This window comes from Schistocerca nitens, chromosome 2 (assembly GCF_023898315.1).
Source record: "Schistocerca nitens isolate TAMUIC-IGC-003100 chromosome 2, iqSchNite1.1, whole genome shotgun sequence".
Classification (NCBI taxonomy): Eukaryota; Metazoa; Arthropoda; class Insecta; order Orthoptera; family Acrididae; genus Schistocerca; species Schistocerca nitens.
The window spans coordinates 735,828,086-735,845,781 of record NC_064615.1 but is presented as its reverse complement, the minus strand read 5'-3'; the positions used below and the strand labels follow the sequence as shown (position 1 = coordinate 735,845,781).

The window sequence follows — 17,696 nt, the reverse complement described above, 5'->3', positions numbered from 1 at the left end:
TTTATCAGGCGACAGTGCGGAACTGTATCGAACGCCTACCGGAAGTCAAGAAAAATAGCATCTACCTGGGAGCCTGTATCTAATATTTTCTGGGTCTCATGAACAAATAAAGCGAGTTGGGTCTCACTCGATCGCTGTTTCCGGAATCCATGTTGATTCCTACATAGTAGATTCTGGGTTTCCAAAAACGACATGATACTCGAGCAAAAAACATGTTCTAAAATTCTACAACGGATCGACGTCAGAGATATAGGTCTATAGTTTTGCGCATCTGCTCGACGACCCTTCTTGAAGACTGGGACTACCTGTGCTCTTTTCCAATCATTTGGAACCCTCCGTTCCTCTAGAGACTTGCGGTACACGGCTGTTAGAAGGGGGGCAAGTTCTTTCGCGTACTCTGTGTAGAATCGAATTGGTATCCCGTCAGGTCCAGTGGACTTTACTCTGTTGAGTGATTCCAGTCGCTTTTCTATTCCTTGGACACTTATTTTGACGTCAGCCATATTTTCGTTTGTGCGAGGATTTAGAGAAGGAACTGCAGAGCGGTCTTCCTCTGTGAAACAGCTTTGGAAAAAGGTGTTTAGTATTTCAGCTTTAAGCGTGTCATCCTCTGTTTCAATGCCTTCATCATCCCGGAGTGTCTGGATATGCTGTTACGAGCCACTTACTGATTTAACGTAAGACCAGAACTTCCTAGGATTTTCTGTCAAGTCGGTACATAGAATTTTACTTTCTAATTCACTGAATGCTTCATGCATAGCCCTCCTTACGCTAACTTTGACATCGTTTAGCTTCTGTTTGTCTGAGAGGTTTTGGCTGCGTTTAAACTTGGAGTGAAGCTCTCTTTGCTTTCGCAGTAGTTTCCTAACTTTGTTGTTGTACCACGGTGGGTTTTTCCCGTCCCTCACAGTTTTACCCGGCACGTACTTGTCTAAAACGCATTTTACGATTGCCTTGAACTTTTTCCATAAACACTCAACATTGTCAGTGCCGGAACAGAAATTTTCGTTTTGACCTGTTAGGTAGTCTGAAATCTGCCTTCTATTACTCTTGCTAAACAAAGAAACCTTCCTCCCTTTTTTTATATTCCTATTAACTTCCATATTCAGGGATGCTGCAACGGCCTTATGATCACTGATTCCCTGTTCTGCACATACAGAGTCGAAAAGTTCTGGTCTGTTTGTTATCAGTAGGTCCAAGATGTTATCTCCACGACTCGGTTCTCTGTTTAATTGCTCGAGGTAATTTTCGGATAGTGCACTCAGTATAATGTCACTCGATGCTCTGTCTCTACCACCCGTCCTAAACATCTGAGTGTCCCAGTCTATATCTGGTAAATTGAAATCTCCACCTAAGACTATAACATGCTGAGAAAATTTATGTTAAATGTATTCCAAATTTTCTCTCAGTTGTTCTGCCACTAATGCTGCTGAGTCGGGAGGTCGGTAAAAGGAGCCAATTATTAACCTAGTTCGGTTGTTGAGTGTAACCTCCACCCATAATAATTCACAGGAACTATCCACTTCTACTTTAGTACAGGATAAACTACTACTAACAGCGACGAACACTCCACCACCGGTTGCATGCAATCTATCCTTTCTAAACACCGTCTGTACATTTGTAAAAATTTCGGCAGAATTTATCTCTGGCTTCAGCCAGCTTTCTGTACCTATAACGATTTCAGCTTCGGTGCTTTCTATCAGCGCTTGAAGTTCCGGTACTTTACCAACGCAGCTTCGACAGTTGACAATTACAATACCGATTGCTGCTTGGTCCCCGCATGTCCTGACTTTGCCCCGCACCCGTTGAGGCTGTTTCCCTTTCTGTACTTGCCCAAGGCCATCTAACCTAAAAAACCGCCCAGCCCACGCCACACAACCCCTGCTACCCGTGTAGCCGCTTGTTGTGTGTAGTGGACTCCTGACCTATCCAGCGGAACCCGAAACCCCACCACCCTATGGCGCAAGTCGAGGAATCTGCAGCCCACACGGTCGCAGAACCGTCTCAGCCTCTAATTCAGACCCTCCACTCGGCTCTGTACCCAAGGTCCGCAGTCAGCTCTGTCGACAATGCTGCAGATAGTGAACTCTGCTTTCATCCCACTAGCGAGACTGGCAGTCTTCACCAAATCAGATAGCCGCCGGAAGCCAGAGAGGATTTCCTCCGATCCATAGCGACACACATCATTGGTGCCGACATGAGCGACCACCTGCAGATGGGTGCACCCTGTACCCTTCATGGCATCTGGAAGGACCCTTTCCACATCTGGAATGACTCCCCCCGGTAAGCACACGGAGTGCACATTGGTTTTCTTCCCCTCTCTTGCTGCCATTTCCCTAAGGGGCCCCATTACGCGCCTGACGTTGGAGCTCCCAACTACCAGTAAGCCCACCCTCTGCGAACGCCCGGATCTTGCAGACTGAGGGGCCACCTCTGGAACAGGACAAGCAGCCATGTCAGGCCGAAGATCAGTATCAGCCTGAGACAGAGCCTGAAACCGGTTCGTCAGACGAACTGGAGAGGCCTTCCGTTCAGCCCTCCGGAATGTCTTTCGCCCCCTGCCACACCTTGAGACGACCTCCCACTCTACCACAGGTGAGGGATCAGCCTCAATGTGGGCAGTATCCCGGGCAACCACAGTCGTAGTGCGATCGGGGGATGCGTGGGACGAGCTGGCCGTCCCCGACAAACCCCCATCCGGACCCCCACAGTGATGCCCATTGGCAACAGCCTCAAGCTGTGTGACCGAAGCCAACACTGCCTGAAGCTGGGAGCGAAGGGATGCCAACTCAGCCTGCATCCGAACACAGCAGTTGCAGTCCGTATCCATGCTAAATACTGTTGTGCAAAGAATGTCTGAACTAATCTACAGAGAGCGCAAACAAATCGACAAAATTTAAACGGTTATTAAAATACAAGATTGCCTAGTAAATGCAGTAATGCTGCTACTTGCGCAGTGCTGACACACTGCTCGTCGGCGGAAGGAGACTACGCGATTTTACACTATTCAGGTACTAAAACGCGATGCTACAACTCTCAAATACTATAATACGCCCGAAATTTATGAATTAGACAATGCAAGTACCAAAAAAACGCAAAGAAATTAAGAATTAAACTATGTAACAAATGAGTGAGCTAGGAGTATACGACTTGCTGCTGCAGCTGCTTATCCAACGGCGGCAGGGAGCACACTGACTGTGACCAACCGACACTGGCCGTTCAAAACAAAAACAGAAGACAAACGACTACGCGAATTTACACTATTCAGGTACTAAAACGCGATGCTACAACTCTCAAATACTATAATACGCCCGAAATTTATGAATTAAACAATGCAAGTACCAAAAACACGCAAAGAAATTAAGAATTAAACTATGTAACAAATGAGTGAGCTAGGAGTATACGACTTGCTGCTGCAGCTGCTTATCCAACGGCGGCAGGGAGCAGAAAGGACCCATGATCACACAAGCGATTTTTTTTTTTCGTTATTTTGATTTTGATACCCGTACAAGAACAGGTAGGCTGGCAACAGCACATTACGCCGCTCTTCAGCCCAAGAGTTAACAATGATAAAACATAGAAGACACATGAGTCTGAACAATCGGCGAATAAAAAAACAGTAGACACAGTAACATAAAAAACATGAAGCCTTTCACAATCGATGATAATCCACACGACAAACTGTTGACACGACGCACAAACACTGATGATAGCGATGGCACATGTGAACGATGGAGCGTGACGATGAACACTAAACACAAAACACGACGGCACACACGAGAAATGGATAGCGATGATGTCCAGCGCGCGAATGTCCACGTAACGTGTGCGAGTCTGGGGACCTGCCAAGAGGGGAAGAAGGGTGAGGGGGAGGGAGAGGGGAGAGAAAAGATGCCAATGGCAGAGGAGATGGGAGGAGGAGTAGAGGGACGGGGGTAGAGGAAGCCTGGGGGAGGAGTGGAGAGAAAGGGAGGAGAGAAGGAAGGGGGAGAGAAGGGAGGGAGGGTGCCCAAAGGAACAAACACAAGAAGAGGAAGGGAGGATCAAAGTTGGTAGGAGGGGTAGATGGAGGGGAGGAGGGCATCATCAGGGAGGGGGAGCTGGCGGAAGCCACCTTGGGAGAGGGTAAGGAGGGTGGAGAGATGGAGAGCAGGTGGGACGTGGGAATACAGGCGCGGCAGTGGGCGGGGGTGGGAGAGGATGGGTGAGACAAGTGGGTGAGGAGGATCAAGTTTACGGGAGGTGTAGAGGATCCGTATCCGTTCGAGGAAAAGGAGGAGGTGGGGGAACGGAATTTGGTCGTACAGGATCTGCGTGGGGGAGGGGAGACGGATGCGATAGGCGGAGAGCATGGCGTTCAAGGATGTGAAGGGATTTGTAAAAGGTAGGGGGAGGGGAGGACATCCAGGCAGGATGGGCGTAACAGAGGATAGGACGGATGAGGGATTTATAGGTGTGGGGTGTGGTGGAGGGGTCCATACCCCATGTATGGCCGGAAAGGAGCTTGAGGAGACGGAGTCGGGAGTGTGCCTTGGCTTGGATTGTCCAGAGACGGGAGGTCCAGGAGGGGCGACGATCGAGGGTGACGCCAAGGTACTTAAGGGTGGGGGTGAGGGCGAGAGGATGGCCATAGATGGTTAAATAGATATCGAGGAGGCGGAAGGAAGGGGTGGTTTTGCCTACAATGATCGCCTGGATTTTGGAGGGATTGCCCTTAAGTAACCACTGTTTGCACCAAGCGGTAAACCGGTCAAGATTGGATTGGAGAAGGTGTTGGGAACGCTGCAGGGTGGGGGCAAGGGCAAGGAAGGCGGTGTCATCGGCAAACTGGAGAAGGTGGACGGGGGTGATGGCGGCAGCATGCCCGCCGTTTACACACACAAGCGACCAAAAGGGGCTTGAAATATTGTGTGATGTGGCTGGTTTCTGTGAGGGTATTTGTTTTGGTATAGCTGTGTTGCCTCTCGACCGTTTCCATCTGCTTGGCCATACACAAACACCATTTGGGCTTGGTCTCGACATGAATACCAGATCCTTCTGCTACTTACAGTAGGCACAGTCAATCACACAGCCTGCATCACACAAGGAACACACGGCGCATGGTCAGAGGAACTTTCATTCGTCAGCGCACATCTACCGTGGCAACGATGCAATTGCGGACACCTGTTCATATGACCTTTTACCTCCATCTGCAGTCGGGAATCCGTCCCTGCAGTTTACCTGTTTTATTAATGTTCACCGTGTGTACAGATGGCGGTACTATAGCTTACACTAGGTATAAAAGAACAGTGCGCTGGCGCAGCTGTTATTTGTACTCAGGTGATTCACGTGAAAAGGTTTCCGATGTGATTATGGCAGCACGACGGGAATCAGAAACTTTGCAACCCGCGTGGTACGTGGAGCTAGAAGCATGGGGCATCCCATGTCGAGATCGACAGTGTCAAGAGGGCTCCGAAAATAACAAATTTTAGGCATTAACTCTCTTCACGGCCAGTGCAGTGGCCGACAGCTTTCACTTAACGACCGAGAGCAGCAGCGTTTGCGTAGAGTTGTCAGAGCTAACGGACAAGCAACACTGCGTGAAATAACCGCAGAAATCAATGTGGGACGTACGACGAACGTATCCGTTAGGACAGTGCGGCCAAGTATGGCGTTAATAGGCTATGGCAGAAGTCGACCGACGCGAGAGCCTTTGCTAAATGCACGATCTCGCCTGTAGCGGCTCTCCTGAGCTCATGACCATATCGGTTGGGCCCAAGACGAATCTTATACGGTGACGTGGTCCGATGAGTCAGGATTTCGGTTGGTAAGAGCTGATGGTAGGGTTCGAGTGTGGCGCAGACGCGACGAAGCTACGGACCCAAGATGTCAAAAAGGCATTGTGGAAGCTAGTCGTGGCACCATAATGGTGGAAATGATATTGTTCGTCTACTTGGCGACCATTTGCAACCATTCATGGACTTCATGTTCCCAATCAGCGTTGGAATTGACACCGGATCAAAGTTGTTTGCGATTGGTTTGAAGAACATTCTGAAGAATTCGAGCCAATTATTTGGCCGCCCAGATCGCGCGACATGAATCCCATCGAACGTTTATGGGACATAATCGAGAGGTCAGTTCACGAACAAAATCCTGCATCGACAACACTTTCGAAATTATGGGCGACTATAGAGGCAGCACTTCCGAAGACATACTGAGTACCTGTGACGTCGAGTTGCTGCACTACACCGGGCAAAATGAACTCCGACACGATGTTACGAGGTATCCCATGGCCTTGATCGCCTGAGTGTTACTCGGTTTCCAGCAATTGTTGGATTTTGCTTATAGTCCTGTACTCATTTCGACTTCGTTATTCTGTCCTTAAGTCAATCATCTGTTTCCTGTCTGATGCTGCGTGTGCAGCTTAATTCTCAATGTCGATTCGAGTTTTGCCTCATACTCATCATGTGCCACCGTGTGTGCACAATTCTTGTCCAGAGAATGTGTCCCTCGTAGTAAGCTATCTGTGGAGGAAAGCTGTAGAAAGAAAGTCGACGCCTCAGCCACCAGACGCTATAGTTGAACGTCCGTTACCTGCAGCCTGCATACCGTCAAAGCCACTCGATGCCGTCTTCTAAAGCTGATCCAAGACGTTGGTAAAGTCGCGGATTCTTACATATCCCACCTGCGCCGTGTCTGCTCAGCGACTCTGAGAGCATTTGTTAATGACGTTCTTGTTTTCATTTATTGTTTTAATAAATTAATTTTCTTGATAACTTTTGTGTTCACCTCTCAGTTAATTCGGTGCTCAATGCATGTTACCTTTAGGAGTAACTTGGTTTGATCGATAATGATGAGACCTGTTGGTTTGATTGACAGTGATGAGACCTGGCGACCGGGTAAGAAGAATATTAAATTTTATCAAATTTGTTTTTTGTATTTTCTGTCTTCTAACATCCAGCGTGGGGCATATTTGTACACTACCACATTGCGTCGGCCAACACATAGCTCAGAATCACGCGGGTTACTAATTTTTGTTTCAGATTAGTACAAGTAAAACATGTCAACGCTCCAAAAATACGTAATCTCTGCTGCTAAGTGTAATATATTAAGCCTTTAGTCTTATGCACTCTGGAGCTACGCACATAATTAAAATATTAATATTACTTGCTGAGTACCTGATGTTACCGAAGTATGTACACTCCTGGAAATGGAAAAAAGAACACATTGGCACTGGTGTGTCAGACCCACCATACTTGCTCCGGACACTGCGAGAGGGCTGTACAAGCAATGATCACACGCACGGCACAGCGGACACACCAGGAACCGCGGTGTCGGCCGTCGAATGGAGCTAGCTGCGCAGCATTTGTGCACCGCCGCCGTCAGTGTCAGCCAGTTTGCCGTGGCATACGGAGCTCCATCGCAGTCTTTAACACTGGTAGCATGCCGCGACAGCGTGGACGTGAACCGTATGTGCAGATGACGGACTTTGAGCGAGGGCGTATAGTGGGCATGCGGGAGGCCGGGTGGACGTACCGCCGAATTGCTCAACACGTGGGGCGTGAGGTCTCCACAGTACATCGATGTTGTCGCCAGTGGTCGGCGGAAGGTGCACGTGCCCGTCGACCTGGGACCGGACCGCAGCGACGCACGGATGCACGCCAAGACCGTAGGATCCTATGCAGTGCCGTAGGGGACCGCACCGCCACTTCCCAGCAAATTAGGGACACTGTTGCTCCTGGGGTATCGGCGACGACCATTCGCAACCGTCTCCATGAAGCTGGGCTACGGTCCCGCACACCGTTAGGCCGTCTTCCGCTCACGCCCCAACATCGTGCAGCCCACCTCCAGTGGTGTCGCGACAGGCGTGAATGGAGGGACGAATGGAGACGTGTCGTCTTCAGCGATGAGAGTCGCTTCTGCCTTGGTGCCAATGATGGTCGTATGCGTGTTTGGCGCCGTGCAGGTGAGCGCCACAATCAGGACTGCATACGACCGAGGCACACAGGGCCAACACCCGGCATCATGGTGTGGGGAGCGATCTCCTACACTGGCCGTACACCACTGGTGATCGTCGAGGGGACGCTGAATAGTGCACAGTACATCCAAACCGTCATCTAACCCATCGTTCTACCATTCCTAGACCGGCAAGGGAACTTGCTGTTCCAACAGGACAATGCACGTCCGCATGTATCCCGTGCCACCCAACGTGCTCTAGAAGGTGTAAGTCAACTACCCTGGCCAGCAAGATCTCCGGATCTGTCCCCCATTGAGCATGTTTGGGACTGGATGAAGCGTCGTCTCACGCGGTCTGCACGTCCAGCACGAACGCTGGTCCAACTGAGGCGCCAGGTGGAAATGGCATGGCAAGCCGTTCCACAGGACTACATCCAGCGTCTCTACGATCTTCTCCATGGGAGAATAGCAGCCTGCATTGCTGCGAAAGGTGGATATACACTGTACTAGTGCCGACATTGTGCATGCTCTGTTGCCTGTGTCTATGTGCCTGTGGTTCTGTCAGTGTGATCATGTGATGTATCTGACCCCAGGAATGTGTCAATAAAGTTTCCCCTTCCTGGGACAATGAATTCACGGTGTTCTTATTTCAATTTCCAGGAGTGTATTTATTCCAATATTCTTTTAGTCCATCTCATCCTTCACCTTCTCTTTGTTCATCTCCTCCACTCCCTCTCTCTGTTCACTTCCTACGCATTGCACTCTTGGTCTATTTCCTCCTCTCCGATCTATTTGTGCATCTCCTCCTCTTCCCTTTCTCTGTCCATCTCCTCCACTCCTCACTCTCCGTCCGTTTCCCCCTCGCCCTCCATCTATCCATCTCGTCCTCCCAGCTATTTGTACCCATTTCTTCCTTCCCCATCGCTGTTTTCCATCTCATCCTCCCCCTTCTCTCTCGATGTTACCACGCTCATCCCAATAGCAGGCTAGTAGTTCTTATCCCCACAGTATTTATTACGAAATTCAAAATAACATATGTACCAAATTCGATTAAAATCATTCATGGACATTAGGATGAGCTTTTAACCCGTGGCTTTGCCTACTTACGTGCATGTCAAACATATTTCACATATTTCACACGTATCTGTACAAATATTTTACCTGCATCTCTATCGAATTTCGTCCTGCAGTTTCACTTTCACGTAGCTCAACATTGATAACGCCGTATGTTCTGACTATGTGCTGTACACTTATATAATTCTGCACGCTCATCCAGTAGTATACCTGTATGTGGCTACTGTCTGCGTAATTTATTGTGAGTAGAATTAGTAGTTAAGAAGTAGTAAAATAAAACGTCATACATCATGCGGCAGTTTTTCACACATCTCACTGGTCATGACTTCATGTCTCCAGAGCTGTGTGTCGTACAACGACATAATTTTTGTGGTACATTCTGTGGTTTATGTAAATACTGTCTGCCAAATGTGTCGTGAATACAGTTAGTAGTAAAGAAGTAACAAATCAATTTTACTGCATGAATGGCGAAAATGTAGTAAGCCATAAACTTTTTTTCTTTCATCATTCTGTGGAGGAAAAGATTCGTAAAGGTACTAAGTTATGTGTAATGTTTGTTACAAGTCTTTAAGGGTTCTTCTACTGCAATACTGAATTACAATAGTATGGATATTCGCAAGTTGTGGGCTGCACTGCTTTTTCATCCCCTCCCATTTTATACACAGGTGGTTCTTACTCCCACAGCAATGATTTCCAGATAATAAGTGATATCTGCACCAAGTTTGAATGAAATCGGTCCAGTGATTTAGAGCGAGATGTGGAACATACATACATATATGTACGTCCATTTTTGGTAATATGTATGGATGTATATTCATCTGAAAACTGATTGGATGTTTCCGATAGTCTTTCGTCAATATTTTTATCACTCACTACCTTTCATTACCTTTCAGGTCTATTTAAGAATGCAATAGCAATGAGCGGATCAGCACTGAGCCCTTGGGCATTCTCTAGAAATGCAACCGATAGAGCAGTACGGTTTGCGGAAACTCTAGGATATACAGGGACAAGTTCCAGTGATCTTGTAAATTTTCTGAAGACAGTGGATGCAAACACACTAGTTCTGGACGCATCCAGTGCGTTATCTGACGAGGTATGTATTTGGCTTGCTTTTGATTATTTACTTCAATACAGTATTCTCTTAGCTTTGGAGTCTTACACTATAATGAATTACTGTGTAGCTAATAGCAATGATTATTTTTTAATGTATTAAATTTCGGGAGGCGTCCATACAGCCACATCAACACTGGAAACGTTACACTCCCAGTTTCTTTTGACAATTCAGAATATGCATTAGCATATGTCGTGCCCTGGTACGAAGTTACATGAGCTTAACAAAGGGCACACTCCAACATAAAACAAATTTTATATCTACTGTATACTGAAATGAGTAAAAGTAACAACTTGCAAGGGTTTTTCATTGAAACAATAAAACAGAAATTCTACATTACAGATACAGAAACATGTTATAGAAAAACTATAGTGCAAAATCAGAACTATGTTAGAGGTGAATGTAGTTTGGTGTTATTTCTTAAGGTACTATTTGCATTATGCTCCATATCTGGGGTGCTTACCACACTTTTTAGCTGGTATCATAATATATGTTATATTAATATATAAAGTTATACAGTACTAACATTTCCCACTGTAAACGAAACTGTTGGTGTGAAGTGGTTTTTTTTTCGTTAATCTGAAATAATGAGGTCCCCCACTGAACTAAATGCCATAAACGCTCTGAACAGGCAGTAGGAATATTTAATTTCTTCATTAATTTGTTTGTTAGTTAGTTGTTCTATTTTCCGTGAATCATTAGCTTTAATATGAATGTTGTGGAATGAGTCATTTTGCATTCACGTTACATAATAATATGTAAATATTGCTACACACTGGTCATTTACTTTTTTTACCGTTATGAGTTAATAATTCCGATCAATCACCTTTTATACACCGCAAAACCAAAAATTCTTCTGTGGAATAGAAGAGGTTGTCAAGGAGAAACTTTTTTCATTTTGTTTTCACATTTACCTTTGCTACCTGTCAGATATTTTATAACAATGGCTAACTGATCACAAATTATGGTAACAGAACTGTGTAGCCGTGCTTGTGGAGTAATGAAAGCCATTTTTTTTCTTCTGGTATTGTAGTTATGTACATCATTGTTCTTTTGAATTCCTGTGGGTGATTTACAACAAACTTCACGTGGGAATAAATGTACTGTGAAGCGGTAGACAAAATGCCTGACTCCTTAAACAGATTTCAACAAGATGATCGTGGGTGAGCACAACATTTTAGTAAACCACGTTTTCGAGCACTCAACACTTTCGTTCTTGAGATTGGGTTACGCAGGAAATTATTCAGTTGAGATTATTGGATGAAAATACACAAAATAAGCCAATTACCGTTTTCTCTCCTCAAGATTTGCAATGATTCGAAGTGCAAATGTGGCTGAACTATGTTCTTTTAGGAACTCGAAAATGTGTTTTTTCGAGTTCAATATCTGATAATAATGACATCTAAAACTTTTGACGTTTCCGCCCTATTATTATTTTCTCATCAATGTTACACTAATGATTCGTGAAGTAATCTTGCATGAGCAGAACTCAATATATTGTGTCTTTTTGATATTGAGAGTGACACAATTCGTAGAAAACCACTCAATAATACTTTTAAGAATACTGTTTACCATTTCTTCTGTTGCTGATTGTATGTATGCATTGACTACAATACTAGCGTCATCCGCAAATGGAACTAGTTTTGCTTACATACAACAGAAACGGTAGTAGGTGGTGTGGATTATTAGCTTTCTGTGGTATTCCCTTAAAACTAAAGTGGTAGCTATTCCCAAAGATGTTAATGCTAAATAGAACCACCACAGCTGTAAATTGCTGAGAATCTCCCCTACTTACATTGGTTGCATTACTAAGTAGAACTTTATACATTATTTTGGTTATATACGACGTTACCCATTGGTGTGCAATATTATCGAGTCCATGAAACCTCAGTTTCTCCTGGAGAATATTGCCATTCACAGAGTTAATGCCTGATTATTTCGACGCAAAAGTAGAACCTTGATGAACGGGCGGCGTACTGCAGAAGCAACAGTTCTGTGAAGGAACTGACTACTGACATAATAAAGAGTGTTTTCCCTTTGTTGACACGATACTTTCTTTTCTTTTTTTTTTTTTTTTTTTTTTGCAGAAGTTTTACTTATGCTGACAGAGAATCGTTTCAAGTACTCCAAGTTTTTCCTTTAGGTGGTGTGGATTATTAGCTTTCTGTGGTATTCCCTTAAAACTAAAGTGGTAGCTATTCCCAAAGATGTTAATGCTAAATAGAACCACCACAGCTGTAAATTGCTTTTGTTGACTATCACCAGGTGTAGGTCTATATGAATTGTAATCTAAAACAATAGTTGTAGCGTACTGATTTAAACAATTAAAACTTTTAAAGATTCAAATTTCGAAAAAAACAGATGAAATGATTAGAAAGTACCATACGTAATGGTGGTGGTATGTCATGTCCATTCCCAAACAATTAGTAGGCAAACATCTACCATAGGTGGACCGTCATACTTAGCTTCTCAAATTGTGGTTGCAAACAGCCCCTACTTTCAAGCGCGGCGCGGGAAAAGCCTCTTGTCCCAAAATTGTCACTGGGAGTGCATGCAGTCTACAAAAATAAAGCCACCATAGGAGTTTACGTGCAAGTCACACGCTAGACCAAAGTTGTACTAAATACGACCGTGCACTGAAAAAAGAAAATCAACTATTAACACTATACCACTATACACGAGAAAATGACGGTAACATCCAAAGAATGTTCGCCTTAACAAGCAAATAAGAAAAAGTAGCATTAATAATAATAGAAAAAGTGCAACTAAGCAGCGGACACATGACGCGGAATGTATAAATAATAGCATGAGCCAAAGACTGCGATGCATAAAATATGACAAAATCTCCATCTAATAGAAGAAAGAAATGGCACGCTGTGAACCCTTGAAATTACACGGTAAAATATTTAAGAGATTAAAAACATTTTAAACAGTCTCAATTTTTTTAAAAACTCACAAGTTATAACAAATAAAAACAAAAATTCTTTACAATAATCAACCATCCGATAGCAAAAATGGAATACAGGACGCAGATTAAGGAGCTGTGTCGGGGCTAAGAAATAGGAGCAGGGAAGACATCCGAACCGACTATTAAAAGCATTGTTCACCACGAAAATGTTGTAGAGTGGTTGGGGATGTCCCAGGAATAAAAATTTATGCTAGTCCCAAAGACTTTCCGTCTTTTTGTTCCATCCGTGGTAGTTTAAAGATATCAGCGGATACAATGCAGTCTGCGATGCAAATGTGGTTTCTGAGCAAAGAATACTTGTTTAAAAACTACTGTGCGCCAATATAAACAGCCATAGGTGTTAGTCACATTACGATTAGTGAAAAACTCTGTCAATTACCATCCGTAGTCATCCCAACAGAAAGGAATAATCGGGTAATTCGTTTGATAACATATATATTTTAGAGGAATAACTGCAAAAATTATATATGTGGTACCCATAAACTGCCCACTGAAATGCAAAAAAGGTGAAGAGACATTCATACTGTAATTAATTCAAAAAATTATTAATGCATACTCTTCGGCTAATAAATAAAATTCTGTGGACAACTCCGGAGAGATATTATAGGTTTATGCCTATTCACAAATTCATCATCCATGGAGGCAACGGTGTCTTCAGTCTTGGCTGTAATTCTATCAACTTTTCTTGCTATTAAAAATACGTTTCGCCCAATACTTGAAAAAGATTTATCTGAAATCTAACACCCTGTCCAGTTACAAAAATACTTTTGGCTATATTTTTTTAATAATCAGTGGTGTAGTTTCAGCCATGGAATGAAAGTGTATGATAGTTAACTTAGGCAGAGCGCTTGATTCTTTTGTAGATGCAATAACCGAAGAACCAGACAGACGAAATATTCCCGCTGTTTCTGACACTGCGCCCCAGTGTCATACAAAAAGAAACTTCAAACGAAACATTAAAGAAGAAATTTATGAAGGTGACATTTAATAACATGTTCATTAATAACAGCGAATTTCTGCTACAGTCACAGGGCAGCTGACGATAACTTTCGTGTTGTATCTATCGGCGCAACAAATGTGGCAGATTACCAACTACACTGTAAAATGCAGCCGCTCTTCCGTAGCCGGCCGCGGTGGTCTTGCGGTTCTAGGTGCTCAGTCCGGAACCGCACGACTGCTACGGTCGCAGGTTCGAATCCTGCCTCGGGCATGGATGTGTGTGATGTCCTTAGGTTAGTTAGGTTTAAGTAGTTCTAAGTTCTAGGGGACTGATGACCACAGATGTTAAGTCCCATAGTGCTCAGAGCCATTTGATCCATCGCTCTTCCGTTGGTGTACAACGGCGCTTTCGCTGTTTTCACATTGTAGCCGCCTTCTGAACTGTGTTTCATCTTCGAAAGGGCTACCTTCTCGTTCAGACACCAAAAACAAACAAGCTATCATTCTAATCCGCCGTACCTCCTCAGCTTTGGCACAGAGAGTACCATCAGGTTCACAAGAAAAGGATTGTCTTCAAGTCGCTCCCTCGAAGCACGCCACTTGCGACTGAAACAATGTGTCTTTTATAGCCGCACTTCATGATAAGAAACGTGCCGGCACAGTATCTCTTCGTCATTTGCCCCATCCACTTAATTTTCAGCATTCTTCTGAAGCACCACACTTTTAATGATTGTAGTGTCTTCTTGTCCTCATACCTCCATACAAGGCTACACTCGAAAAAATTACTTCTAGGTAACATCATTTAACATTTTAATTTACTTTTGGTGTTTTTGGTATTTATGTGTATCTCTTTCCCAGAAACGTTTTTCTAGCTGCAGCCACTCCACATTTCACACGGTCCAGTCACGTTAACATGGCCACCGCTTACGTTCGACGTTGACGTCCAATAACCACTCACAGATATCAGGTAGCAGCGCTGTTGGTGGCGATTATATAAAGCGTGTCGTGTTTGGGGGGGATAGGGAGGGAGCAGGGCGCGGTAGACAGTAAAGTCCTTGTCGCAATGCGGATACGGAGCGATTTATCTGTTGTCCAAATGGGCATAATCATTGGCTTTCTTGCCAGGAGTATTAGCAAATCCGAAACAGCAAAATCTGTAAACTGTTCGCTTACCGAAGTGGTTAAAGTATGCCGTGGGCGGCGAAATAGCACTATTCAATACCGGCGCCGAGGCAGCTGTGTAGCGTCACGGCCATAGATGACATGCCGAACGACGCCTGTGGAGGTGTGTATGGGCAGCTGACAGCCCAGATGAACCAAGGGGCTACCTACAGCATCTACTCAACGACCGTTCGGGCGAACGTTGCTGCATATGGTCCTCCACAACAGGCGCCTGGTCCATACTCGGCTATGGAGCATGGAATTTGCACGCCAACACCGCAACTGCGAGGAGGGATTTTCAAGTGAAACACGTTTTATACTCTATCGGTCAGACGGAAATTGGCGTCTGTGGTCCTGCAAAATCGTCGTAAGGGTCCAGCCCGGAGAAGGCAGCGTTATGGTCGGGGGAATGTTTTCGTGACATTCCATGGGTGACCTCGTCATGGATCAACACGAGAATACGTCTATCCTTGGCGACCATGTCTATCCATACATGGATTTTGTTGTTTTCCTCGGCACACTGGCATCTACCAGAAAGACATAGCAACGTGTCTCACAGCTCACAGTGTACGTACGTGGCTCGAAGAGCACGAGGATGAGTTTACCGTACTTCTAGGCCACCAAATTCCCCGGATTTAAGCGTAGTTCAGAATCTGTGGGACTCTCTCGCCATGGATCCTCATTCGAGAAACCTAGGGCAGCCGGCCACAGCGGCGTGGTTCCACATCTTTGTCTGTGCCCTACAGAGCCTCATCGACTCTATTTATGCAGGTCAGCGCTGCAAAAGGTGGTTATCCTGGCTTTAGACAGGTAATCACATTAAGGTGACTGGGCAGTCTAAATCTTCTTTACTTCTACTGCAGTTAGTCACTTTGCTGCCCAAGTAGGAAAACACGTCTACGACGACTTCCTCAAATCTTCGGAAAGATTTTCCGCAACTTAATTGATTCACAATTTAATTTTTATTGGCGTAAATTTTAACTGTTCTCCTTCAATCTTAAGTCTTACGACAACTCTATGCGTTAATCTTCCCCTTGCCATAGTTCTGGCTTCATTTCCTCTTTACACTCCTCCGAAGTACTGTTATTTGCTGTTTAATAAATGCAGGGTCCACTGCGTGCAGCACTTTTGAGGACAATTGCATCTTGCTGTGCTGCTCTGTTGCTAGTACTAACTGTCTTTGGGAGGATACTGAAATGTTCACACAGTTTTACATGTCCTGACATAAATTGCTGGCCATTAAAATTCCTACACCAAGAAGAAATCCAGATGATAAACTGGTATTCACTGCACAAATATATTATACTAGAACTGATATGTGATCACATTTTCATGCAATTTGGGTGCATAAAGCCTGAGAAATCAGTACCCAGAACAACAACCTCTGTTCATTTAACGGTCTTGACACGCCTGGGCATTGAGTCAAACAGAGCTTGGATGGCGTGTACAGGTACAGCTGCCCATGCAGCTTCAACACGATACCACAGTTCATCAAGGGTAGAGACTGGCGTATTGTGACGAGCCAGTTGCTCGGCGACCACTGACCAGACGTTTTCAGTTTGTGAGATATCTGGACAATGTGCTGGACAGGGCAGCAGTGGACCATTTTCTGCATCCAGAAAGGCCCGTACAGGACCTGCAACATGCCGTCGTGCATTATCCTACTGAAATGTAGGGCTTCGCAGGGATCGAATGAATGGTAGAGTCATGGGTCGTAACACATCTGAAATGTAACGTCTACTGTTCAAAGTGCCGTCAATGCGAAAAAGAGGTGACCGAGACGTGTAACCAATGGCACCCCATACCATCACGCCGGGTGATACGCCAGTATGGCGATGACGAATACACGCTTCCAATGTGCGTTCACCGCGATGTCGCCAAACACGGATGCGACCATCTTGATGCTGTAAACAGAAACTGGATTCATCCGAAAAAAATGACGTTTTGCCATTCGTGGACCCAGGTTCGTCGTTGAGTACACCATCGCAGGCGCTCCTGTCTGTGATGCAGCGTCAAGGGTAACCGCAGCCATGGTCTCCGGGGTGATAGTCCATGCTGCTACAAACGTCGTCGAACTGTTCCTGTTAGTGCAGATGGTTGTTGTCTTGCAAACGTCCCCATCTGTTGACTCAGGGATCGAGACGTGGCTGCACGATCCGTTACAGCCTTGCGGATAAGGTACCTGTCATCTCGACTGCTGGTGATACGAGGCCTTTGGGATACAGCACGGCGTTCCGTATTACCGTCCTGAACCTACCGAGTCCATATTCTGCTAACAGTCATTGGATCTCGACCAACGCGAGCAGCAATGTCGCGATACGATAAACCACAATCGCTATAGGGTACAATCCGACCTTTATAAAAGTCGGAAACGTGATGGTACGCATTTCTCCTCCTTACATGAGGCATCACAACAACGTTTGAAACGTCCCCTTTGAAAAATTATACAAGACTGTGCTTTAACTGACACACAATATTTTTTAGCGCAACGCAATCTGACTTTCAAAA

At 45.1% G+C, this 17,696-nt stretch overlaps 1 protein-coding gene across 1 annotated transcript in view; it reads left to right on the top strand.

The window, feature by feature from the left end:
• The window catches only part of LOC126236945 (esterase FE4-like), a 102,137-nt gene that overhangs the window by 43,659 nt on the left and 40,782 nt on the right, over positions 1-17,696 (top strand). The window contains exon 6 of the mRNA XM_049946639.1: positions 9,903-10,102. Within this exon, the coding sequence (XP_049802596.1) occupies positions 9,903-10,102 (200 nt within the window). The remainder of the gene's footprint in view (positions 1-9,902; positions 10,103-17,696) is intronic.